This window comes from Aquarana catesbeiana, linkage group LG06 (genome assembly GCF_042186555.1).
Source record: "Aquarana catesbeiana isolate 2022-GZ linkage group LG06, ASM4218655v1, whole genome shotgun sequence".
Classification (NCBI taxonomy): domain Eukaryota; kingdom Metazoa; phylum Chordata; class Amphibia; order Anura; family Ranidae; genus Aquarana; species Aquarana catesbeiana.
This window is the reverse complement of record NC_133329.1, coordinates 248,939,943-248,964,290: the sequence shown is the minus strand read 5'-3', so window position 1 is coordinate 248,964,290 and position 24,348 is coordinate 248,939,943. Positions and strand designations below refer to the sequence as shown.

Below are 24,348 nucleotides of genomic sequence, written 5' to 3'. Positions count from 1 at the left end.
TTTCTACCCTGGATGTGGTTTGGGGATACCAGTGTATTTGGCAGCCACTGAGTCTTTTTGGAGGTCAGACTCGCTGTGATCACGGACGGGCCAAGAAAGGGGCTGTCTGCTTCTCCTGTTACCATTTGTGGATGGATCAGGCAGATGACTCTGGCCTAGTCTGATGGATCGGATTCCTCATTTTTTTTTTTTTTTTTTTTTTCCCTGTTACGGCACATTCTTCTTGGGCCTTCTGTCATCGGGCGTCCGTTGCGCAATTTTGCAAGGCGGCCGCTTGGTCGTCGGTGTACACTTTCACAACGTTCAACAAAGTGGATGTGTTGGCATTCGCGGATACCTCTTTTGGCCGCAAGGTTTTGCAGGCTGATGTTTAGAGGGTCTATTTCATCTTGAAGGGGTATTGTTCAGGTTGGGCTCCAGTTTGTTCTGTGTTGAGCTCCTGTTGCCTGGTTGGCTCTTGTGTTAGCATTGGGATTTTTGGTTTTTGACTTACCGTAAAATCCATTTCTCTGAGTTCATTGACCAACACAGCACCCACCCCTCTAAGGAGTTTAAATGCTTCTGACGCTGCTTGTTACTAAACTGAAGGCCTATAGCAGGAGGGTGGTGTATACCACCTAGGACTGCCCATAGGCTTATCCAAGTCCTTTTTCTGCCTAGTGTCCTACTCCTGGGGGTGGTATAACCCTATGGTACTGAATATTGGAGCACTATTGATTAACTCGGAGAAATGGATTTTACGGTAAGTCAAAAATCCTATTTTTGGGGGGTTTATGCAACCTTCTGGCCTAAAATGATTTTTTTAAACGTGTGCAAAAACAGCTCTGGCAGGGAAAGAGTTACAGCATATATCAAGAAGACCTCAGTCAAAGCCATGAGATTCCATGATAGATTTCTATGTTTTCTTCTAACTCTTGGGTATGTTTATACAGTATCTCACAAAAGTGAGTACACCCCTGACATTTTTGTAAATATTTTTATATCTTTTCATGTGACACTGAAGAAATGACACTTTGCTACAATGTAAAGTAGTGAGTGTACAGCTTGTATAACGGTGTAAATTTGCTGTCCCCTCAAAATAACTCAACACACAGCCATTGATGTCTAAACCGCTGGCAACAAAAGTGAGTACACCCCTAAGAGAAAATGTCCCAATTGGGCCCAATGTGTCTATTTTGTGTGGCCACCATTATTTTCCAGCACTGCCTTAACCCTCTTGGGCATGGAGTTCACAAGAGCTTTACAGGTTGACCCTGGAGTCCTCTTCCACTCCTCCATGATGACATCACAGAGCTGGTGGATGTTGGAGACCTTGTGCTTTTCCACCTTCAAGGATGCCTAACAGATGCTCAATAGGGTTTAGTTCTGGAGACATGCTTGGCCAGTCCATCACCTTTACTCTCAGCTTCTTTAGCAAGGCAGTGGTCGTCTTGGTGTGTTTTGGAGTCGTTATGTTGGAATAATGCCCTGTGGCGCAGTCCCTGAACGAAGGGGATCATGCTCTGCATCAGTATGTCAAAGTACATGTTGGCATTCATGGACCCCTTAATGAATTGTAGCTCCCCAGTGCCGGCAGCACTCATGCAGCCCCAGACCATGACACTCCCACCACCATGCTTGACTGTAGGCAAGACACTCTTGTCTTTTGTACTCCTCACCTGGTTGCCGCCACACATGCTTGACACCATCTGAACCAAATAAGTTTATCTTGGTCTCAGACCACAGGACTTGGTTCCAGTAATCCATGTTCTTAGTCTGCTTGTCTTCGGCAAAACTGTGGACTTTCTTGTGCATCTTTTAGAAGAGGCTTCCTTCTGGCCATGTAGACCAATTTGATGCAGTGTGTGGTCTGATCACTGACAGGCTGACCAACCCCCCCACCCCTTCAACCTTTTACAATAAGTGGTAGTGGGAAAATGTTACATGTGCTACCCTTAAAGGTAGCACATGTAACATGTTCCCAAAGGTGAGCTTATCTTTTTAAGACCTTTCAAGTGCTGAAAGACAAATTTTATGCCATTTTGCTACCTCCAGTTGTGTCATATCCTACAAACCCAATTCTCCATCACATACCCTATAACCACACCTCTCATAATGGAGGCTATAAATGGCAAAAACTTGACATCATTTTACAGCTTGCTACTTGCCCCCTTAGGGGAAAAACTTGACAAGCTGATTCCACACAAGTCGATCGACTAGTGTACACCCAGCCTGCCCATACATGGATCCAAATGTGTCTGGTCACTGCTGAATTAGCCTCATCAAAGTGCCGGCCAAACCACAACCCTGGATACTTTGTAGTTGGCTTCCAGAAAGAGAGACTTCAATGAGCAGTGGTATCCCAAGGAGGGGAAATGTTTAATAATAGCCAGTGTTAGGCTTTTCTTCCACTTTAAAGTGGTTGTAAACGTTTGACATGAAATATAAACAAAGCATATCCCTCTATAGTATGTACCTGTCTCAGTCCAGAGCACTTGGTTGTATTTCTGCTGCCTTTATTCTCTATCTGCATGAGTCTCACTGCTGGCAAACTTTCCTGACACCGAGATAAAAAGGTGATGGGAGGGAGCTCCAGCACACAGTCTGTAATCTACAGCCCCTGCTCTGTTGCTGTGTGGTGTGTCCCTTCCTTCCAATCGGCTCTCACTGAGTAACTTCAGCAGCCTGCTTTCTGAATGCTCAGACAAGATGTATAAATTCTGCACTTTGAATCAATGAAGAGAAGACTACAGATAAACAGGTTAAGCTTATTTAGGCGGATATGTTTCATCTGTGTATCGCCTGAGCCCAGTCATACAGAGGGGGAAATAATTATTTGATCCCCTGCAGATTTTGTAAGTTTGATCACTTACAAAGAAATGAAGGATCTATAATTATCATAGGTGTAATTGAAATGATCGAGACAGAATATCAACCAAAAATCCAGAAAAAACATGATACAGATGTTATAAATTCCTCAGTGCCACTGAGGAACACAGGATTTTAGAATTCTTGGTGAGATTTATACTGCTGCCTACATGAGGTTGGAAAACCTTAAAAGGATAAGTTCACCTTTTAGTAATGGATTACACCCGTATTTAGGTTGTAACATGTTACTAATGCAGCAGCTCTGCTCAGCTCCTGGTCCCCCATTGTGACAGCGGGTGGGAGATCCTCTCCCCGCACCTGCTGTCGCAAATAAAAACAGTATGGCTCAGCCACGTCATTCCATTCGTTCACACAGATCTGTGAATGAACTACAAGCAAGTCCATTCTGCCACCATGGCAGACGACTTGTAGTTCTCATTGAACTGTGAGGGTGCTGATGAGCGCGTTCTTAGTTCATTGACATTTCTTGCACTTCAGTAACTGACTGTAAAGGGATTTATGGAAAGACAGCTGTACTGAGTGTCTGCCTGGCATTGCACCTTTGATCTGCTGATCACCCAGTACAGTGCTCTACAGTCTCCCAGGAGGAAAGAAAAATATATAAATGCTCTAGAATGCTGTACTCTGTGCTTTTTTTAAAAAATTTTCTGCAGTTCAGCCATCTGCTTTTAAAATAACATTTGGATTGCCTGGTTTCCAGTCTTGTTCCTCTGCATATCTACAGTGACTTGATTTTTTTTCTGTCCACCCGCAGCCCTCAGCATGAGCTGCTTGGGTTTTTGAGTATGCAAGATCTTGCTCCACTTTGGGTCTGGTTTCTGCTACCTGGTGCAACATTTCCTTTTCAGAGATGCACAGAGGACACTCCTGCAACTGGTGCAAAAAAGAGAAGGGAAAGTGGGACTTTGATTGAGATAGATGACTTTGTGGAGGCAAAATTGAAATAAATGCAAAATTGTTTTATTAATGACAAACGTTGTAAAGAATATGGCAATAAAGTAACCACATATACATTCAATACAGTAATTAGTATAGACTCCACCCACACATAACATACAAGTGTGGCATGGAAAAAAGTTTTGCATGAGTATGGTATAGTCAAAGCAATTCAAAGGTACATAACATAGATGGAGGCACACCGCATATGTGCCTCAATTAAAGTCCCAATTTTTTCCCCCCCTTTCTACTCCTGCAACTGGTGACCTTAGTCCATACTCCGCTACTGTTTCTAGGGGTGATTTTCTCAGTATCCCCAGAAGGTAATGACAGCAGAAACCTAGATCCTGGGATCCTGTTTTAGTTCAATCTTATTTTGTTAAGAAAAGAGAGATGTACATTACATATGTATATCGTACATTGACATAAAGGTAGAAATATACATTTCAATATTGGTAGCATATCACATTGTATAAAGAATCTGTTAGCTTCAACAGAGTTAATTTAGTATATAAGCCTGTGTAGCCATAGCATCTATCAAGACATATTGAGGGTCTGTGAGTACCACTATCCGCTCAACGAGCGGTGCCCATCCATTGTATCCAAATATGCTAGGGCTTTTGTTACTGTGCTAAACACCATTTCTCGTAGGGGGGAACTCTATGTGGGCCACATAGTTCCCGTCTGTCAAATCTAGAGATTATGGTTCGGGTGTTCATGTATCGTTGCTTCATGTACAGAGAGGAGGGGGAATGATAGTGAAAATAGAGGGGTCAAAGCAGTAAGGAAGGTAGATATTGAGAAGGAGGCATTGCACTTAGGTCACACAGATGTGATGTTAGTCTGTTGCCCATGTAATAAATTCCAAGGGGTATCAAAACATAGACCATGAGGTCCAGGTCTTGGAGAATTGTTCCTCTACCCGATTCCTGCGACATTTGTTCCAAGCTATTGATTTGGTCCTCCTCAGTTGCCCATTCCCCCAGGGAAGGCATGTGCGCCAACCTCCAGTATCTGGGCAGAACCGCTCTGCGTCACTTTCTGGCAGCAGCTAGAACGTCTTTTTTTTGACCGATTTTAAGCGGTCTAGGGAGCATAGCTAGCAGAACTACCTCAGGAGAGGGTGTAAGCGAGGTCGCCATAAGTCTGTAGTACAGGTCGAGAATCTTTTGCCAGAACCTCTGCACAGGGGGGCATTCCCACCAAATGTGGATTAAAGTTCCTTTGGCTGACAGGCAACGCCAGCAGGTATCCGGGAGTGCCTGGTTTATCCAGTGTAAAGCCGAGGGGCATCTGTACCAACGGGTCAACAACTTGAACCCTTTTTCTTGAGCTTTGGGGGCTAAGGATATTTTGTGAGTCAGAATGAAGCTTTTTTGCCTGTCAATAGGTGAAATGGAGTGGCCCAAGTCTACCTTCCAGGCCTGTGTGTATGGGGGGAGGTCGGGATTAGAAACCATATGTATGAGAGAGTAGAGTTTAGAGACCACATGTGTGGGGGGGTCGGCCTGAAGCGGCATGTTCTCCAAGTCCATTAAATCTTTAAGTATATCAGGCAAGGAAGGGAAGGTACGAATGTAGGATATCACTTGTTGCCTCTGCAGCCAATGTGTCGAGGTATGGGGAGATGGGCCGGAGGGAGCATCTTTCATCAGAGAACGAACGAAGGACTTGGGCAAGTTGTCTGTAGTCCTCCTTTCTCCAAGGTCCAAAACTTTCCCCCCTGTAGGGCTGGTGGAAAAGCCGGAGTCCCAAACAGAGGCGTCATGGGTCCCTTAAGTGGGGATAAGGTCTTGGAGGAATTAATTCGGGTCCATATTTGTATAGTTTAATGGGTGAGGTCGCCAAGGGGTAACCCCCCCCTTTCAGAAATTTAGTAGGCGTCCATGGATGGCTTTCTATTTGTACCCATAATTTGGTGGAGGAATGGTGGAACCAGTCAAGTATGTGCGTGAGTACTGCTGCTCTATAGTATAGAGAGGCATCTGGAGCTCCAGCTCCCCCCGCTGCTCTATAGTATAGAGAGGCATCTGGAGCTCCAGCTCCCCCCCCCCCCCCCCCCCCCCCGAATCTTGGGGAGCGATAGAGTTTCATAGCGTATCCGAGGCCGAGTCCCCCTCCAGATAAAAGACGAAAACGGTTGGTGGAGCTTCTTAAAGAACAAGGAGGGTATGGAAATAGGAATTGTCTGGAACAAATAAAGAAACCGAGGGTGAACGTCCATTTTTAGAGCATTCACCCTGCCTAGCCGTGATAGTCGTTTCTTTGTGTAGTTTGAGAGATCCGTCTTGGTTCTAAGCAGGAGGGGAGCGAAGTTCATGGAGAACAATTGGGACCCTTCTGTGGGTATTTGGATTCTGAGGTAACGGATGGAAGTGGAACCTGTTTTAAAGGGAAACTTAGTGGAGACTTGGCGGAGGACCTTCTGAGAGAGGTGAGATATTCAGGATTTCTGACTTAGTATGATTCACTTTAAAGTTGCTCAGCTTCCCAAATCTCGTAAATTCCTCCATTATATGTGGTAAGGATAGATGGGGTTGGTTCACAAACATTAACAGGTCATCTGCAAAGAGAGCCAGTTTAGAATGAGTGGGTTCTACTGACACACCTGAGAATTGCCAGGTGTTCCATGACCAGGACATAGATTAGGGGAGATAGAGGACAGCCTTGTCGTGTCCCATTGTTGATAGAAAATGAGGGGGACAGTGACCCATTCACCCAAATTCTAGCGGAAGGAGAGGAGTATAGGGACATAATTCGGGATAGCATATTGGGGCCCAGATCTATCTGCACTAGAGACATCTGGAGCAATTGCCAGTCGACCCGGTTGAATGCTTTTTCCGCATCGACCGTCAAAAAGCATAGAGGGACATCAAGGGTGCGAGCATAGTCAGTAAGAAGTAGTGTTTTCAGGGTGATGTCCCTTGCCTCACGGCCACTTACAAAACCCACCTGATCCAAGTGTATGAGGCGGGGGAGTTGAACACCTTAGCTACGAAGGGGGTCAGTAGGGGAGCAAATATTTTGTAGAATTTTTAGGAGTGAACCAATCGGGACCCGGGCTTTTACTGGATGGGGTGGCCGCAATCGCTCCTGCAACCTCGTCTGCTGTAACTACCCGCTCCATCTCATCTACAGTATCGCCATCCAATGTAGGGAGTGCTGTTTCCTCAATATATGACTGTCTATCAGTCTCAGGAGTGGGGGGGAACTAGAAGAGACGCCAGGTGGTAGATTGTACAGTGATTGGTAAAAATCTTGGAATGTTTGTGATTATCTTAGAGGGCTCACTAATCATTTCCCCAGATGGAGCCCGAATGTGAGGTATAAATGTGGAAGACGTGCTTGGGTGGAGGGAGCGAGCCAAAGGTCTACCGCATTTATTTTGAAATCGGTACTGTTGAAGGGCAAGTCTGTCCGCAAAGGTATGAGCTGAAGCTTCATATAATTCTTTGAGTTGGGATCGAGCTGTTCATACTTCTGTAAGGGTCACCACCGTTGGGGCTAGTTTATGTTGGGTTTCAAGGTCGCAAAGCTTTTGCATTGCTGACGCTATTGCGGCTGATTGTGCCTTTTTCAAGCGGGCTTTAAGCGCCTCCCACTGTAAGGGTAGCGGGGTAGCATCCGAGGCATGGTCTACTAAGAAGTTAGAGATGGTTTCTGAAACCCTGCGTGAACAGTCAGGGTTCGCAAGAAGTGAGTCATTCAGCCTTCACGTCCATTCCCTCACCGGAGTGGAGGGGAGTGATGGCGTCAGATAGGCGAGTGGTCAGACCAGACCATAGCATTTATCTCGCAATCGGGTGACCAATCCAAACAGCTATGATCAATAAGGAAATAGTCTATATGACTATAGGAGGGATGAACCTGTGAGAAATGAGTATAGATGCGAGTTTTCGGGAACAGAACCCGCCAAATGTTGATTAGTCGAAGGTCGTAAATAGCCCATTTTGAATGCCCTCAGCTTAGTAAAGGAGATGGATGAGTGAGAGGTTGTCTAGAAGCGGATCTAAGGGGGCCTTAAAATCCCAGAGAAAGATTAGTTTACCTTCTGCAAAGTCCGACAAGATCCTCATGTACCGCAGAGCAGACGATATTTGATTAGTGTTTGGTAGGTAAAGGTTGGCAATAGTGAATTTCATACCCATATAGAGCACTTCACGAACACATAACTTCCCTGAGGGTTCGAGAGCTGGTCTATCAGCTCAATCAGGAGTGGAAGGCAACAAACGCCTTTAGTTTTCAGAGAAGGGTTTGTACTGTGGAACCATCTGTTAAAGTATCTGTTGGAGCAGGAAGGGGTGAAGTTTGTGTGGAAATGAGTTTCCTGTAACAGCATCACATTGACCTGTTTATGCATATGGTAGAGGATTTGCCTCCTTTTGGATGCAATATTGAGGCCATTTACATTGTAGGAGCAAAGTTTCAGGCGAGGATGAGATAGTACTGTATGGGCCATAGTGGAATGAGAAAAAGAAAATCAGATTATAGATAACAGAGAGAGGAAGAGGGATGGGGAGGGGAAAACTGCACTATGGCAGAAATATACCAGGACAAAAATTAGGGGGGACACCTAAATAGGAGTCTAACAAACTCTAAGGGGTCCGCAAGGGCAGGACACCACGTGAAAAATCACATAATTAGGCACAGTTCGTGCCAAGCCTATTGAGGGTGGGAGATCGAGAAGGAGAGTCTGAGCCGTGAGCCCAGTAGCATAACAGGCATATATAGCTTAATTGAGGCACATCAGTGTAATAAGGTATTTAAACAGTAGAACACACATAGGATCGTTTGTGAAGGAGGGTGGCGGTCTGTGTGGGCGAATAGTCCTGATCAAGATCGCCCCCTCTCCTTCACAGAGAAATGATCAATCCATGAAATAACATCAAATGGGGAAGGTAATCATTTTCAACATACGTTACCCATAAACTCCAACAGGGACCCTGGAAACATAAATCTGAGTAACAATACTAAAATCAGTAACAGTGTGAGTTAACATTTTAGGGTGAGACTAGGCGGTGTAGGAGAAATCGTACATGGAGAGCTAGAGGTGCCCACTAGGATAGTGGCAAGGAACCATGTACCCAGCAGGTCCATCTGTCGGCCCCTCCGCCTGTATCCAGGTGGGACATTTGCTCTGAACACACAAAGATTGGACCAGTTTAGCAAAGTATATTAGAAGCTCAATAGTTGCATAGCCAAAATGGATATCAGAAATTTTCAATTCCATAATCTCCCAAACCCCAGCTAGGAACAACACACCAGCAAAGGGCAGGGAAGAGGCTTGATAATTTGTTGCACCGATTATTGTGAAGCATTAAAGTATGGAGCAGGTCATTCTGTTGCCCACAGTAACATGTCTGGCTGAAAACAGTTGGAACAATAAAGGAAATTGTAAAACGAGAAAACACAAAAACAGAGGGGGGGGGGGGGTTCCCAGCAACGACCTGTCCAGGAGACTAAAAGTAATCATTGGATTGGTGCTCATTACATGAGGAGTGTTTATGGCTTTATGCAACATCTTAGAGTTGCCTTAAGCTTCTGGTGTGGTAGGCTGACTCATTCTAGGGCCCAGAGAATGTCATCTGGACCGCGGTTGCCTGCGTTGTCGTGGTAGGGGGTCACGTGCTTGCACCCTGGTGCGGTCGTCTGGTGGATCTAACCAGTTCGGTACATCAATTGGGTCTTGATCCAGAAAGAAGAAGAAGGCTGGGAGTTGATCTGGGTCTGAAAGGATGAATTTATGTTCAGCCATGGTCACCCTAACACTGAAGCGATGACCTCATGTGTAAGTTGCTCCGGCTTGTTGTATCTGGTCTAGCAGTGGGTGGACCATGCGACTCATGTGGTGAGAGTTGCGCGAGAGAGGTCAAGGTAGAGATGAATTGCAGAACGGTCAAAGTCCACGGGGCCCATCTGCCATGCCTTGTGAATAAGTTCTTCCTTAAGGGTGTAATAATGTACCCTGCAAAGGACATCGCGTGGGCGGTCACTATGATCCCTCCTCGGCCCACCTACTCTGTGCACCTGGTCTATTTCAATGGGGGATGAAGCTTCTCTTCCCAGGACTATGTTGAGGATGGCAATGACAGAAGATTTCAAGTCTGTTCCAGTCGTGGCCTCTGGTATTCCTTGTAGCCGTATATTGTTCCTGCGGCTCCTATTTTCTCCGTCTTCTATGCGCAATTAATGTTGCCATATGTGGTGCAAGTGCTCCCTGGAGGCCCATTTGAGGGATGTGATGCGGGTTGCGTGGTCAGTTTGAGTGTCAGTTAAGGCCAATACTGCGGTCTCAGTAGTGGAGACCCGCTGATGGAGGGCTTGGAGGTCTTTGTGAAGTGAGGTCTCCATTTTGACCGCCCAGGTCTCAAACTCTGCCCGGAAGGCCGACAGAAGGGCCGACGCCTCAGATCTGGATGATCCCCCTGAAGCCTGAGGGGTTGCATTCGCAGGGTCTGTCAGGGAGTGGTGCAACAGGGGTCACTGACCTGGTTACCGCAGCCTGTGGGACCAAATGCAGGGCCGGGGGGGTCATCTGATTCCTTGCTGCTGGCTGAGCGGGGGGAGGATGCTTGCTCTTCCCTGTGTTTCGAGTGGGCGCCATCTTGTCTTTGGGAGTACGGGGATCCGACTGAGATGTGCGGAGCAGGTATCGCTGGATTGTGCCCTGTTGCAGCTCTGTGGATTCAGCGGATCGAAAGCGGTGTGTAGACATGCTGTTCCGAGATGTGTTATGGCTGGAAGATAGCCTGTTAGCTATGAGTGATCACAGGGCTCAGCAGTGCATGACTTTAGCCCTCCATGGTTGGCCACGCCCCCTGAGGATCCCCCCCCCCCCCGTTGAGGACCACAGGTGTCAGCTGAGCCCATTGAGCAGCTCTTGTATCTGTGTTTGGGATCCAGGCTCAGAGGGGATAGGGAGATCAGGCGCTTATGTAGATACTGCAGCCTGGTGAAGTAAGATGGCCGCCACTTGTGGCCTCCGGAGATAGGTCCGCGGCTGCAACACACGCTGTAGATAGGGATTGATGCCTGTTACTATCCCCCTCGGGGGTCACAATCTGTCAGGTCGGGGCACTCCTGGGGGTAGATGGGACTTGGATCGGGCCCAGGGGAGTCGGGGAGGCCGCCAGGGTGTTGCAAGATGTCCACCTTTACTTACTGTGTCTTTCAGGCTGGCCAGGGTGTAGCAAGATGGCCGCTGTCACTTGTTATATTCTTCAGGCTGGCCAGGGTGCATCAGGATGGCCGCCGTCTTTCTCTGTGTCCCTCAGGCTGGTCCACGGGATCTACACAGGAAGGACTGTGGGCCGCGGACTGGATCCCTCCGGTGTCCGTGCGGCAATATAGCCAGGTACAGGGCAGTCCTGGAGGCAGCGTGGGCACCGCGGCTGGGTGGAGCAAGATGGCCGCAGCTCCCCTTGTTAAGGCCGAGGCGGTGGTCCGTCGCTCAGGCGGCTGGGGCACGTGGATCACCGCGCCAACGGTCTTTGGAGGTTCTCTGATAGTCGGGGGAACCCCAAGGTCCTTGGAGGAAACGGGGCAGGACCGTTATGGGAGAAAAGCCCAGGGTATACTCCATTTCGGCAGGAGCTCTTCCCAGGTACGTCTGCTCAGCCCTCTGTTCGGCCACGCCCCTGGATCCTGTTTTTATTATCCACTCTGCAATGAATTTTGGAGGAGTCAGTCGACTCCTCCATGTTTACTGCCTCTTTCTCAAAGCATGTTTTTATGTGGGCATTGCGCTATATGCAAACATGTGGACAAAATTAAAGTGATTGTAAAGGCAGAAGGTTTTCTGTGTGCAGCAGCCCCTCCTAATACTTACCTGAGCCTCAATTAGATCCAGCAATGTCGTAGGATTCTTTCAGCTGCCCGGGACTCCCCTGCTCATTGGCTGAGAAAGCAGCGCCTCACCATTGGCTCCCTCTGTTGTCAGACAAAGAGGGGGGGCGGGGCTTCGGATCCGTGTTTGAATGGACACAGGGAGCTGGACTCGGCTCAGGTGCCCCCTTAGCAAGCTACTTGCTGTGGAGGCCACTCAATAGTAGGGAGGGGCCAGGAGCACAGAGTAGGGACCTGAGAAGAGGAGGATCGGGGCTGCTCTGTGCAAATCCACTGCACAGAGCAGGTAAGTATAACATTGTTTTCAATTTAAAAAAAAAAAAACGAAACTTTAAAATCACTTTAAGGATTTTCAAGACTCTTAAAGTAGAAGTACATATCAGATAAATTCTTTCTTTAATTGTTAGTCCACCTGTGTGGTTTATTATTATTATTATTATTATTATTATTATTATTATTATACGAGATTTATATAGCGCCAACAGTTTACGCAGCGCTTTGCAATGTATAAGGGGGACAACACAATTACAGTACAGTTCAATACAAAAGGTATAGGAGGGCCCTGCTCATAGAGCTTACATTCTAAAGGGAGGGGATGGTGGTACAAAATGTAATAGCTGCAAAGAATGATTTGATGGGGGTGGCTCAGGGACAGTTATGTGGGTGTGGGATAGGCTTCCCTGAATAAATGAGTTTTCATGGATCTCCTAAAGGTGGACAGGGTAGGGGCTGATCGGACATACTGGGGCAGGGAATTCCAGAGGATGGAAGAGGCTCTGGAGAAGTCCCGAAGGCGAGCATGGGAGGAAGTAACAAGGGAGCTAGAGAGCAGGAGGTCCTGGGAGGAGCGGAGGGGGCGATTTGGGCGATATCTGCAGATGAGGTTGGTGATGTAGATGGGGGCGATGTTGTGAATGGACTTGTATGTTATGGTATATAGACTTGTATATCGGTAAAACCTACAGAAAGTTTAGAAAAGCATAGGGGAACATTTGAGTAGTATAACAGGAAAAGACGAGGAGTCCCCTCTTGCAGTGCATCTGCAGTCCAGTGGTTTTAAGAGGTGAGACTTGTGATTGAAAGCTCTGTACATGTATAGGTGCCAGTAACCAACCCTCTATTACACCCAGACAAAGCCCTGGTCAGTGGGAGAGGCAAAACGCGTAGGCAGAGGGGAACATGGGCGCCCCCCCTCGTGGTCCGATGCCTGCTAACATATCGGAGTACATGCCTGTATCAAGGATCTAATAGGGTAGGGCTTCCAACTATGCCCTAGACACGATATTGAGGACTTCATGGTCTTATAGCCTATGGGACAATAGAGTAGATGTCTCGTCTATCGTGGACTAGCAACGTCAATACTTCCTATGAATTGATGGTAGTGGTGAGCAGAATAAGGGAAAAGGTTTACTGGGGTGATTTGGATGGTAGGGAAACGCACCATGGTGGGGTGGGGGGGGTTGCCTATGCTACACTTCTCTTTTTTTTTTTGGCCTTATTTTGTACTTGATGTGAAGAGGCCACATTATGGATAATTTTGGTGGTACCTACTGTACTGTTGTCTGATGCTCCTGTTAAAGTATATATAATTTTGTTGCAGCTACCGATCTTTGCTGAGTTGCCACAGTGAGCAGAAATGCTTCCAAAATACTCTAAAGCCTTTAGCTATCAAAGATCCATGTCCTATACTTGTTTTTCACATTTTAATGTTTTACAGTGATTGTTTCATATTCCGTGTAGGTACTCTTTGATTTCATGTGTGGTGTGTGAACATCCTGTTTTCTAACAATTCTGTTTTTGTTATGCAGGATGATGATGAGGAATCTTCAGCAGCAACATTTGAGAAAAAACAAGGATATCATGCACCTGTTGCTTTGCTTAATGATATCCCTCAGTCGTCTGAACAAGTAAGTATTATAGATACATAGTGGTTGATTAAGTAGCTTACTCATTTAAAGTGGTGGTAAACTTTCATTACCGTTTTGAAAGGGAGCCCTTCTCAGCATTGAGCTGTCACTGATAGAGATATAGATAGATATATCTATATCTATCTATATCTATTATTTTCTATCCCAAGCTTTTAACATCTCACCTGTTGAATCCATTATCCGAAAAGTATGGCACAACTGAAAACCTACCAAGACATGGCCGTCCACCTAAACTGACAGGCCAGGCAAGGAGAGCATTAATCAGAGAAGCAGCCAAGTGGCCCATGGTAACTCTGGAGGAGCTGCAGAGATCCACAGGTCAAGTTGGAGAATCTGTCCACAAGACAACTATTGTGCACTCCACAAATCTGGCCTTTATGGAAGAATGGCAAGAAGCAAGCCATAAGAAGTCCTGTTTGTGAAAAGCCATGTGGGGACGCAACAAACGTGGATGAAAGTGCTGTGGTCAGAGGAGACGAAAATGTAACTTTTTGACCTAAAAGCAAAACGCAATGTGTGGCAGAAAACGAACACTGCACATCACCCTGAACACACCCTCCCCACCATGAAACATGGTGGTGACAGCATCATTGTGGGGATGCTTTTCGTCAGAAGGGACAGGGAAGCTGCTTAGAATTGATGGATGGAGCCAAATACAGGGCAATCTTAGAAGAAATCCTGTTAGAGTCTGCAAAAGACTTGAGACTGGGGTGGAGGTTCATCTTCCAGCAGGACAGCGACCTTAAACATACAGCCAGAGCTACAATGGAATGGTTTAGATCAAAGCACATTCATGTGTTAGAATGGCCCAGTCAAAGTCCAGACCTAACTCTAATTGAGAATCTGTGGCGAGACTTGAAAATTGCTGTTCAGACGCTCTCAATCTAATCTGACAGAGCTTGAGCTATTTTGCAAAGAAGAATGGGCAAAAATGTCACTCTCGAGATGTGCAAAGCTGGTAGAGGCATCTGCAAAAAGATTTGCAACTATAATTGCAGCGAAAGGTGGTTCTGACAAGTATTGACTTGGGGTGGCGGAATACAAATGCACGCCACACTTTTCACATATTTATTTATAAAGATTTGAAAACCATTTATTTTGTTCCTTCCACTTCACAATTATGTGCCACTTTGTGTTGGTCTATCACATGAAATCCCAATAAAATACATTTACGTTTTTGGTTGCATCATGACAAAATGTGTAAAATTTTAAGGCATTAATACTTTTTTCAAGGCACTGTATATGATGCTTGGGGGTGCTGAGTAATTTTTTAGCAAAAAAGAAGGGGGCAACACTTTCACAGCACTGTATGCTCTGTTCTCCGATTCATAACAGCTAGGGGAGGAGAAGCAGCAGCACTCTGATTTTCCTGGTGAAACACTGCAAGAAGGGGGGTGTCTGGACAATTCTGATCATTGGAGGAGAGCAGGCTGAGTTCTCAGCATAGCTAGAGAACTGACCATGGTGTGGTCAGTTTTTTTAATAGGAAAGCAGAGGGACTGGCAGGAACACAAGGGATTTTACACAAAGGAAACAGTACCAGATACTTTTTCATACAGGTACCTGGTAGAGCAGGCACATATCAGGAAGATGAAATATTGGGTTTACATATTTTAAGTTTGTGCTTTTTCAAGGCTTCAAGTAACTTCTGATGTATGATTTTTGTATGTTTCCTCTAGTATGATCCTTTTGCCGAACATAGACCTCAGAAAATTGCAGATCGGGAGGATGAATATAAAAAGCATAGGCGGACAATGATCATTTCTCCAGAGCGTCTTGACCCTTTTGCAGACGGTAATTGGCTTATGTGTTTTGATTTAACATTTTAGTTTTTTTATTTTATCCTGAATTTAACCCCTTTGTGCTTTCATTGCCACGCTTATACCTTTTTGGTTTTTCTCCCTGTACTTTATCATTGCTGAGACACCTTTCTAATCCCTTCACAGAACATTTATAGTCTGAATAGCATTACAGCACACTATATCCAAATACTTTCACAACATATAATTTTATGACGCCTTCAAAATGAAATGCATAATGCATTTCCAGTATGTATTTGACAATAGGATTCTTAAATACAAAAAGCCCCCCCCCCCCTTTTTTTAATTTATTTTTTATTTTATATATTCATACAAACATACTGCTGGAGAGAATTTTATCTTGGTGCATACCTTTTTAAGGCAGGCATCTAGTGACTTGATCCCCCACTAATCATTTGCAGCTTCATATTATTGCTTTTTACTTAAGCCTTAGCTGGTGAGCCACAAGTTAGTTGCCTGAGTCTGTGTCTACACAATTTTAACTGCAGGTCATTTGCTTTAAAACCTGCATGTGTCAGTGATGGGTTTGGTGTATTGTATAATGTAAATGATAAACAATGCTTGTCAGACTTCACAGGCCCATACTAACTGTCCTTAATTTCTTTCCTACAGCAGTACTGCTAAATACAAGTCCTGTCTGCATTCTTAAGGGTGCAGTGCAACACATCCTGTGTAGCTAATGGTGAAAAAAAGTAATCCAAAGGAAGTCCTATCTTTTTTCTAGTGTCCGCTTGACACTGCAGATTGGGCGTGGTCTCCAACATCTTTCTGTTTTGTTTTTTTTTTTTACGTTTTTTCTATTGGTGTGTGCATGGTCACGGTATGGAGATTGTCAGAGGCACCCTTCATCCCCCCCAAAAAAAAGAGCCTGTGCATTTTGGTTTTAAAGAAAAGGGAAAAATTGTTGAGAAATGGAGTTATGTGGTTCATATAGTTATGCCAATAACTGTAGCTCTATAATGAAATAATCATTTACAGTTTGGTGTATTTGCTAAATAAAGACCTATTCAGCGTGGAGATGCATGCACTTAAAGGTGCTGTTAACTTCAAGGCTAGTCTTTGCTTAAAGGGAAAATCCAACCAAAAACTACCTTTTGTGTTGGTTCTGGCAGGGTTTGACCACCCCATAGGCTCGTATAGGGTCTTGGAACCTTAGAGATGTCCCCTCCTCCTAAGCCTCCCCACATCTAATATGGCCATGATGAACTGCAGTGTCACCAGGTATTTTCTGCATTCTGTATGCAATTACTATAGATAATTTAGAAGGTGACTCGATGCCATTGCTCAGTAAAGACTTGAGTTGAATGTAGTGTTTTGTGGGGAGAAGAATGTGGTCCGTGCAGGAACATATGTAGTATGAGTGAAATCGAGGCTTTTCCGAGTTTAGCTAAAATCCTAATAAACATTATTTTGCCAAAGGATGTTGAACATATAAAGGGATTTGGGCAGATTTGCTTTTCATCTTTCAAACACAATGTTTTCAGTGGATGTTTGACTAAAGATTGGATTTTATTGCCAGAATGTTGCAGTTGGTCACCTCTGCTCACTGAAAAAATCAATTTTGGGTGGACTGATTGATGCTTAGCAAAAAATACTATATAATTATTTTTTTTTTTTTTAAGCAACTGTGTTTGAGACAATTGGGTTTTTGTCTAGAGCATTATAAGCTTGGCATTATTTTCTTTTTCGATTCTTCAAATTTTTGATACATTTTTCTTGTATCCAAAAAGTTGACCTGTGGTTCGGACTTTGGTTAGCTTTTTAAAATGTGTTTTTAAGATTGCTTTTCTTTATGATGCTACCCAATTTCTCTAGACAGATTAACTCATTCTCATTCTCTTAGATTTTCTTAGTATTTTGTTAGAAACTGAAGCCTAAAATATTGTGAAGCCATTATTGGGTATAGTATATACTGGTGCTTTTAACAACTTTACCCAGGTAATGTTTTGAGTATACATTTTCCAAAGTGTTACTAATGGTAAAGAGATGATTTTCTAGGCTTCTATTCTGCTGCTTGAAGTCAGAACTGCTGATGGAGACAAAGGAATGAAAGTGTACGTATTATGGAACAGTGCCAACGGAACTCAACACTTCTGAAGACACTTCAGTGCTTTGCCATTTTTTCTTTTTAATCTGCATTTGATGTTTGCTATAAAACTGTAGCTTGTATTTTTATATAGGTTACATATGACAATAAAATTCATTAATGTAAGAAATGTAACCTTTAATTTTAGTTGATTTATAATAAATCAAATATCCCTAGTATTTTCCTAGAGAGGGATTGACCGTATTAATTTTAAATAGACATTTGCAAGTTACTTTTCTTGTTGTTTATTTCTGTAGGAGGCAAGACTCCAGATCCTAAAACAAATGCACGAACATACACAGATGTTATGAAAGAAAAGCAGTTAAGAAAGGAACAGGTTAGTTGACAAATGGAGAATTCAGGGTAGCATTTATCAAATACTAGCACAATGAAACTAACCTTTTTTTGTTTTTTTCTTAGTATGAAATTCATCAGCAGATAGCAGAAAAGGCAAAGTCTGGTGATTTAAAAGTGGTCAATGGATCATCTGCTTCAGCAGCATCACAACCATCTTCAAAGCGTAAAAGAAGATGGGATCAAACAGCTGACCAGACTCCAGGGTCCACGCCCAAGAAGTCCTCAAGCTGGGATCAAGCGGAGGTCGTTGTACTTTTATCTAGTTTTATTTCTTTTATGCCCTGTACACACGGTCAGATTTTCCGACGGAAAATGTGTGATAGGACCTTGTTGTCGGAAATTCCGACCGTGTGTGGGCTCCATCACACATTTTCCATCGGAATTTCCGACACACAAAGTTTGAGAGCTTGCTATAAAATTTTCCGACAACAAAATCCGTTGTCGGAAATTCCGATCGTGTGTACACAAATCCGACGCACAAAGTGCCACGCATGCTCAGAATAAATTAAGAGAAAAAAGCTATTGGCTGCTGCCCCGTTTATAGTCCTGACGTACGTGCTTTACGTCACCGCGTTTAGAACGATCGGATTTTCCGACAACTTTGTGTGACCGTGTGTATGCAAGACAAGTTTGAGCCAACATCCGTCGGAAAAAATCCATGGATTTTGTTGTCGGAATGTCCGATCAATGTCCGACCGTGTGTACAGGGCATTAGACTGATCATTTCAACACTGACTCTTTATGGGTACAGTTTAGTCAGATAACCTAACCGTAGCAGTATGTTCTATAAATTGGCTCACCACAATTTTTTTTTTTTTTTTTTTTTCACTGACACAAATGCACGCACACACACCTTTCTTTTAATTTGTCTTCTTTGTTGGTTAGTGAGCTTTTTTTTTTTTTAACAAACGGTTTTTGTATTTTTAAGACACCTGGACACACGCCTTCATCAATAAGATGGGATGAGACCCCTGGTCGTGCAAAGGGAAATGAAACCCCTGGAGCTACTCCCGGCTCAAAGATCTGGGATCCTACTCCCAGCCATACTCCTGCTGGAGCAGCAACACCAGGTCGTGGCGATACACCAGGCCATGCAACTCCAGGGCATGGCGGTGCAACTTCCAGTGCACGTAAAAACAGATGGGATGAAACACCTAAAACAGAACGTGGTAAGTTTGGCAATACAAAATACTGCTATATTTTTTGCTTGCTGTTGATATCCATGGTCCATGGGTTCTGTAACTCTGCATGTTGAATTTAGTCATATGGGGTTTTAGTTGGGCATTGCTTATAAACTGTCAAGTTTTCATGATCACATTGCTTAAAATCATGCAGATAATATGCTGTGAAGGGTCTGATGGGAACTAGCAAGTTTGTGCCTGTTGTAAAATGCTAGCCAGTGTCCCTTGATTCAATTTAATCTATTCTTCTCTCTGCAGATACTCCTGGTCATGGAAGTGGATGGGCTGAGACACCACGCACAGATCGTGGAGGAGAATCGATTGGTGAAACCCCAACTCCTGGAGCAAGTAAAAGAAAGTCTCGCTGGGATGAAACTCCAGCTAGTCAAATGGGTGGCAGCACTCCAGTACTGACACCGGGGAAAACGCCAATTGGTACCCCTGCTATGAATATGGCTACTCCTACACCAGGTAAGTAGCCTTAATTTGATGTCTCCTCTTTGTTTTTTCATTGCATAGAAATTTATATTGGAATTTTCCACGGTACGTATTGGGAGTGAAGAATGCAACTGAGATCCTAAAGTGCCATTGAAAGTTTTCAAATTTAACTTTTCAGAAGCATTTTAAAATATCTAGCATAACAGATGTGGAAGGCACCAATCTTGAAATTCTGTAAGCTGGCCACCAAGACTAAATTACTACTGCAGCTGTTAATGCCCTTAAAATCAGGCTGGTCTGCCTGGAAGTTAAATAGAAAGTGGAACACCAAAACTTTCACAACATCCAGTACTAGAAAAATGCTTGAGTTATATCTGGTACGTCAGTGGAAATGGTGCTTGCTGGTATGCCCAGGCAAGTTTCTGGCTAAAGTAGACCATTGGTCAAAAGTCCAAATAGCGTAAATAGCGTCAATCCCCCCATTCGAAAGACTTGCCCCATATAAATTGGCTATAGTATGTGTGATTACATACAGTATGTCAGTTAGGAACCATAGACTGTAGGCTCATTGAGGGCAAAGGCTGATGTGAATCTACAGTAAAGTGCCTGTACTATACCAATGCCTGTAATGAGTTTTAGTATTCTTTACATACAAATGTGTTTTTGTTTTTTTGTTTTTCTCTGATCCAAAAATGGCTGCCTTAACCTCAGCTACAAAGGGTAAAGCATAGAAGAACACTGAGGGCGCATAGGCCTAGTGCATTATCCTCAATACATGTTTGTTTTAATAAAAATGTAGGTGAATATACTCACAAACCAGTAATTGTGTTATAGCATTATCATAAAATCATCCGCTTAAATCCATATGTGACAATCCACAACACTTGTAGACGGCTAACGCATTTTCAAGGCTTCCCTCTTCTTCATAGCCTTGTTTAGATGTCTGTTGACAAGGAACTTTTCAGTCAGGATCAGTGCTTTCACTGTTTAGTGCTGCTGTATATAGCTTCCCTGTTCCTACATACAGCAGCACTAAACAGAGCACCGATTCTGACTGAAAAGTTCCTTAACACTAACAGACATCTAAACAAGGCTCTGAAGAAGAGCGAAACCTTGAAATGTGTTAGCCGATATGATTACAAGTGTTGTGGATTTTCGCATTTAAGCGGATGATTTTATAATGCTACTGGTTACAAGTACTCGTTTGAGTGTATTGAGGATAATGCGCTAGGCCTATGCGCCCTCTGTGTTCTTCTATGCTTTCAGTTCATTTGGACTCCCCCAGTCTTTGGAAGGCAGTGAGGTGTGCATTATCCACATATACTAATGTCAAGATAAGAGTCTGATAACATGTTGGGACTTGCCACACAGCGCAAGAGAGTGAACATTTTGGTATACTACAGAGGGTAAAGGGGAGCACTAATAGATCTTTAGAAAGGCCAAAATACAAATCCTTTTTTTTACTGTTTTGAGATATTGCCCAAATAAAGACGTCATCCTTATATGCGCAAGAAACATTGAATTTATTGCACAGATGATGTGCATGTACTTCTGACGGTTAGATTTTTTTTTTTTTATTTTATTTTCTCCAAGAGCCTTTCTTCATGTTTTTAAAGGTTATTATAATCCTATATGTTGCGTGTTTTAGGGCACATTATGAGTATGACTCCTGAACAACTTCAAGCATGGCGTTGGGAGCGGGAAATTGACGAAAGAAATCGCCCACTTTCAGATGATGAGTTGGATGCCATGTTTCCAGAGGGTTATAAGGTAATGTTTTATATCATTTTGGTGCTGAATTTTTATTTTTGCATGTTTCCAAGTAGAAGAGAATTACAATTTTCAAAGTTGAAGACCAGTAGATTATATTTCCTAAAATTTGGGCACACTTTTCCAATTAAGTTGGGATTCTTTTGGGGGGATCAAAATGGCACACTGTAGAAATCCATTACTGTGGGAATCAATGACCTTAAACCAGAACTTTTACCCATAAGTTTAATAACAATTAATGTTCTTTAACACACATTCATCAATAATTTTGCTACCAAAACTAGTGTGTGGTGTTAATTGCCTCCAGCATTGCTTCTGTTTCTACATGCCCAAGGGCGCTATTTTGCTGAAGCATAGAGCAGTGACTTTCTTACTGAGAACTTTCCCCCTCTCCTTAGACTTCATGTACACAGGATGTTTTTAACCTCTTCTGAACGATGGAACTTGACAGCTAGTAACTGGCGCTTAAAAACATCTGTTGTACCGCGTTTGCGTTTAGAAGCGTTCTTTACATTGTAAATGGTCAGAAAAGTTTCTCCATTAAAAACGTCTATTAGCTAAATGTGAGTTACCGCTGTTACAAGCTGTTAGGCCTCATGTACACTGCTGCTGGTAAACGGATGTTTAGGAGCAGTTGGGCATTTTTTTCAACTCCTGAACCCTCCTCTGTTATCTTATCAGTACATGAACGGGTTTGTTTTATAGTCGTTTCTAGGGAGTTGTGTTTTTAGAGGCTTTTTTTTTTTTTTTAAACCCAAAAAAAATACATTCAGAAGCTGTGTTTAGAGGCATTTCAAATGCCAAATGCGGTAACTAAAACCAAATGCGTTTAGCTGTGTTTTTGTTTACAGGCGTTTTTCATTTTTGGCTATTTTGAAAAAAAAAAATTTTTTTTTTTTTTTTTTTTTTTTTTTTTCAAACGTGGCATGTAAACGCGGCTAAACAGCCATTTTTAGATGCTGGTTTTTAGCTGTCAAGTTAAATAGTTCAGGAGAGGATGAATAACGTCCCGTGTACATGAAGCCTTACAGGCATTTGACGTTTCAAATGCCTCTGAACATTTTTTTTTTTTTTTTTTTGCTTTCCAAAAAATGGTTCTAACCTCAACTGCCTGGAAACTACTAATAAATTACCCTGTGCACATGTTCTGATAAGATAACACAGAGGAGAGTTCAGGGGCAGCTGAAAAAAATGCCGAACTGCTCCTAAACGATGGTTTACCAGCAGCAGTGTACATGAGGCCTTAGACCCCTTTCACACTGCCGACGCCCGGGCGTCAGCGGTATTTACCATCGTTTTAGCAGCTTTATTCGTCCGCTAGCGGGGCGGTTTTAACCCCTGCTAGCGGCCGAAAAGGGGTTAAATCTGCCCGCAAAACGCAGCTGGAGCGGCATTTTGCCAGCAGTATCGCAGTGCAGCGCTGCCCCATTGATTTCAATGGGGAGCAGCAGTGGAGGAGCGGTGAGTTCACCGTTCCTTCACCACTACAAAAGAAGCTGCTGACAAGACTTTTTCTGACGCCCTGCCAGCGCACAGCTCCACTGTGAAAGCCCTCAGGCTTTCACACTGGAGTGAATGTAGCAGCTGTTTTGGGGCGTTTTGCAGTCGCTATTTTAACGCTATAGCGCCTGCAAAATGCTCCAGTGTGAAAGGGGTCTTAGAGTCAAAAACTGCCAGTTTCTGTAATTAAAATGTTTGCAGTTCCAGCCTTGATTGTATGTCTTGGTTCAGCTAGAGGGGAAGTCTGCAGTAGCTGAATAGTGCTCAGGATCACAGTGCTGCAATGACTAATCTATGGGCTAGTTAATTTTTTTTTTTTTTTTTTTTTTACTTTTTGTGTCTTCCTGGTAGTTTGTCCTGTCATCTCTCCTGTTTCTTTTCTCTCTCCCAATCAAAAAAAATAAAAACTGTCAAAAATTAAAATGGTCAATTAAAGTAACGCAGTGCCGTATCGCAAAAAAATGGCATGGTCATGAAGTGGTGGGAGAGGGGGGGGGGTTAAACCTTCCAGAGCTGAAGTGGTTAAACAGTATAGGCGCTTATTAATGTTTTTTTACATAGCTGGGCCTGTAAAAAGGGCCAGCATGAAGTGGTCTATCAGGACTTCATTTTCTGACTAAAGTTACACTTTAGGTGAACTGCAGTCCTTGTAATAAGTCATGATTTGGCTGGTACAGTGAATATAAAAAGTCTACACCGACCCGTGTATAAGTGTCAGGTTTTTTAGATGTAAAATAATCAATCCTAGCAAGATAAATCACTCCTAAATTTTTTCACCTTTTTTTATTGTGACATATTCTATGCAATTTAATAGAAAAGAAAACAAATCTTTAAAGAGGGGAAAAAATAAAAACTATCAATGTGGATACATAAATATACAACACCCTTATACTTTTTTGTAGCTGCTTTTGTTTTTGTGATAGCGTTCCGTCTTTTGTGGTAGGTGTGTTATCAGCATGGCACATATTGCCTTGTGACACTTTGCCCACTCTTCCTTGCAAAAGGGCTCCAAATCTGTCCCATTACGAGGGCATCTCCTGTGCACAGCCCTTTTCAGGTCACCCAACAGAGTTTGTTTGATTCAGGTTTGGGCTCTGGCTGAGCCATTCCAAAACTTTTATAATCTGGTGATGCCATTCCTTCCCATTGCATAGGCAAAACTCCCTCTTTGCTGGTCAAGGCCCATTGAAGGGTAAAAACTAGTCCGCTTCCTTCATATGCTCATTTTCTTGTCTGTTTTTTTGGGGGGGAGTTGGACCCTCTGTTTTTTTGTTTTGTTTTTTTAATACCTATGTTGGATTACAAGTCCCCTCTAACCAAACTAAGCTGGTAGTGTTTTCTGTATGACTAAATATCTTTACAAGTCTATCAGTCTGGAGCTGTCCAGTCTGGAATTTTATTGTAGAGTGGTAGGCCCAGACAATTTTTATGCAATGGTGCATTAGTTATTGTAAAGGCTTAGTTATTTATTTATTTTTTTTAAATAACAAACGGTATACTTACCTTCTCTGTGCAATGGTTTTGCACCAATCCTTTTATCGGGTCCCCTGCCAGTGCTACTGGCTCCTCCCCCTTGCCAAGTACCCCATAGCAAGCCACTTTCTATGGGGGGCACTCGT

At 43.6% G+C, this 24,348-nt stretch overlaps 1 protein-coding gene across 3 annotated transcripts in view; it reads left to right on the top strand.

The window, feature by feature from the left end:
• Positions 1 to 24,348, top strand: part of SF3B1 (splicing factor 3b subunit 1) — an 82,236-nt gene that overhangs the window by 21,562 nt on the left and 36,326 nt on the right. Inside the window, exons 3-9 of one of the 3 annotated variants that reach the window (XM_073633153.1) lie at positions 13,458 to 13,556; positions 15,257 to 15,371; positions 17,741 to 17,820; positions 17,904 to 18,086; positions 18,769 to 19,009; positions 19,280 to 19,492; positions 21,108 to 21,229. In XM_073633153.1, the coding sequence (XP_073489254.1) occupies positions 13,458 to 13,556; positions 15,257 to 15,371; positions 17,741 to 17,820; positions 17,904 to 18,086; positions 18,769 to 19,009; positions 19,280 to 19,492; positions 21,108 to 21,229 (1,053 nt within the window). Of the gene's footprint in view, positions 1 to 13,457; positions 13,557 to 15,256; positions 15,372 to 17,395; positions 17,452 to 17,740; positions 17,821 to 17,903; positions 18,087 to 18,768; positions 19,010 to 19,279; positions 19,493 to 21,107; positions 21,230 to 24,348 lie in introns of those variants that run through there. The other 2 variants (XM_073633154.1, XM_073633155.1) reach the window with 2 other exon arrangements.